The sequence below is a fragment of the Nicotiana attenuata genome, unplaced genomic scaffold, assembly GCF_001879085.1.
Source record: "Nicotiana attenuata strain UT unplaced genomic scaffold, NIATTr2, whole genome shotgun sequence".
NCBI lineage: Eukaryota > Viridiplantae > Streptophyta > Magnoliopsida > Solanales > Solanaceae > Nicotiana > Nicotiana attenuata.
This window is the reverse complement of record NW_017674642.1, coordinates 77,523-79,727: the sequence shown is the minus strand read 5'-3', so window position 1 is coordinate 79,727 and position 2,205 is coordinate 77,523. Positions and strand designations below refer to the sequence as shown.

The following is a 2,205-nucleotide window of genomic DNA, read 5'->3' as shown; positions in this document are numbered from 1 at the left end:
ATATCCCCCGACCCCCCGATGGCCTTAATTTGATATGGGTTGACCTTGATTCCGCGTTGTGACACCAGGAAACCCAGAAATTTACCCGAAGTCATGCCAAACGCGCATTTTTCAGGGTTTAGTTTCATTCCATATTTCCTCCATATTTTGAATAATTCCTTCAGATGGTCGATGTGATTCTCAGACCTCAAGGATTGACTAACATGTCGTCGATGTATACTTTCATGGTCTTGCCAAGCTAGGTTTTGAACATCTTCATGACCAGCCTTTGGTGTGTGGCCCCTATGTTTTTTAACCCGAATGGCAAGACCCTATAGAAGTACGTTCCCCTGTGAGTGATGAATGTAGTTTCTCCTGGTTGTCTTCCTTCATAAGTATCTGATTGTAGCCCGAGTACGTGTCCAAGAAACTCAGCAACTTGTGTCCCAATGTGGCATCGATGAGCTGGTCGATATGCGGCAGTGGGCACGAATCCTTCAGACATGCCTTGTTCAGATTGATGAAGTTCACGCAGATCTGCCACTTCACATTATTCTTTTTTACCATTACTACGTTTGTGACCCACTAGGGTACTTCGATTCCATGATAGAGCCGTTTACCAGGAGTTTCTCCACTTCCTCGTGGACGACCTCGTTGATGGCGAGGTTAAACTTTCATTGGAATTGCCTTACTGGAAGGTAGTAAGGGTCGGCATTCAGCTTGTGCGTAGCTATCTCTTTGGGGATACCTGGCATATCTGCATGACTAAAAGCGAATAAGTCTACATTAGTTATTAATAATTGACTGAGCTTACCTGGGTTCCTGAGCTTACTGCCTATGTAGGCCTTTTTATTAGGGTCGCTTGGGTCTGGTTGGACGGGTTCAAGTTCCTCTATGGTCAAACCTGCGTCTTCGACCGTTTCTGGATCCATAATGGTGTCCTTGGCTTTGACTTGAAGGGACCTCGACCCTTCTGATTGCTATGCTTCTTTTTTTTTCTCTCTTTTGCTGAGTGGTCATACTATCTAGAGTGATCCGATAGCATTCCCTGGATGTGCGTTATTCCCCTCGTATGCTGAATATTCCGAAGGGTTTGGGAACTTGATCACTTGGTACAGGCTGGAAGAGATTGCCCTCATGAGGTGTATCCACGACCGACTCACGATGGCATTTTATGTTGTGTCCTAGTCCATGATGTGGAATGTGGTCTCCAGCATCACCCCGCCAGCGAGGACGGGTAGTGTGATCTCCCCCGAAGTCCGTTCAACTATATTGTTAAAACCGGTTAGTGTGATGCAGTGTGACTCTACCTTATCCTTGAGTCGCATCTGAACGAGGACTCGGGGCGGGATAATGCATGTCATGCTTCCATCGTCAACCATAATCCTCCTAATATCTGTATCAAGAATGCATAAAGTAATAACAAGTGCAACATTATGAGGGAAGGTCAAACCGTCGGCATCCGACTCATCGAAGATTATACTTTCTTCGAGGTTGTCATCCCGTTTGTGGGTGATCGATATCTTGAGTTTGTGGGTGGAAGTGAAATTGATGCCATTGATGGAGGTGTCATCACTGCCTATGATAACCATGTTAATGGTACGAGCGGGAGACAGTGACTTTGGCAGGCCTGGGCGTTCTCTCCCCTTTGCTAGGGTATTCTTGCCTTTATCACTGAGCAACTCCTTGAGGTGTCCTTGTTGAAGCAGAGTCACCACTTCTAAGCTTAGAGCGTGGCAATCCTCGGTCTTGGTGGAACTCACAGAATGCATCCGACTTCCTAGTGTTCACCTTTGGTTCGAGCTTCTCGAGTGCATAAACCACGTCTGAAGGTGACACACAGAAATTATGATCAGATAGTAAAGGGGCCATACCTCAGTCACTTTTAGGGATGTCAGATCTTGGCGTAGAGGGGTCGTCTTCGCAGTGGAAGTTGGGGGCGTGTGGCCTGATGTAAGGTTTATGCCGATCTTTGTTTGGGCACATCATGGGAGGTCTTCTCCTCATGTTATTCCTACGTTCCCTCTTGGTTTCGGATTGCACTGAGATGAGTCGTCGGGTTGGCCCATTGAGGTCTTCTTCATCTGCTCTTGCCTCAGCATAATAGGCATTATGGATCTCGTCCTAGGTGGTCGTGGGTATTTCATCAATCGGCTTAGTAGCTTTCTGGTCGCCCTCAAACCTTCTCCATTTAGCTCGTTCTGGAAGGCTGATATGACCATTCCT

General features: G+C 46.8%; 1 protein-coding gene across 1 annotated transcript; it reads right to left on the bottom strand.

The window, feature by feature from the left end:
* Nucleotides 1-1,163: 1,163 nt before the first annotated feature.
* Nucleotides 1,164-1,571, bottom strand: LOC109219050. The gene has a single exon (XM_019383455.1). The coding sequence runs from the start codon at nt 1,569-1,571 to the stop codon at nt 1,164-1,166; it is 408 nt and encodes a 135-aa protein (XP_019239000.1).
* Nucleotides 1,572-2,205: the final 634 nt, after the last annotated feature.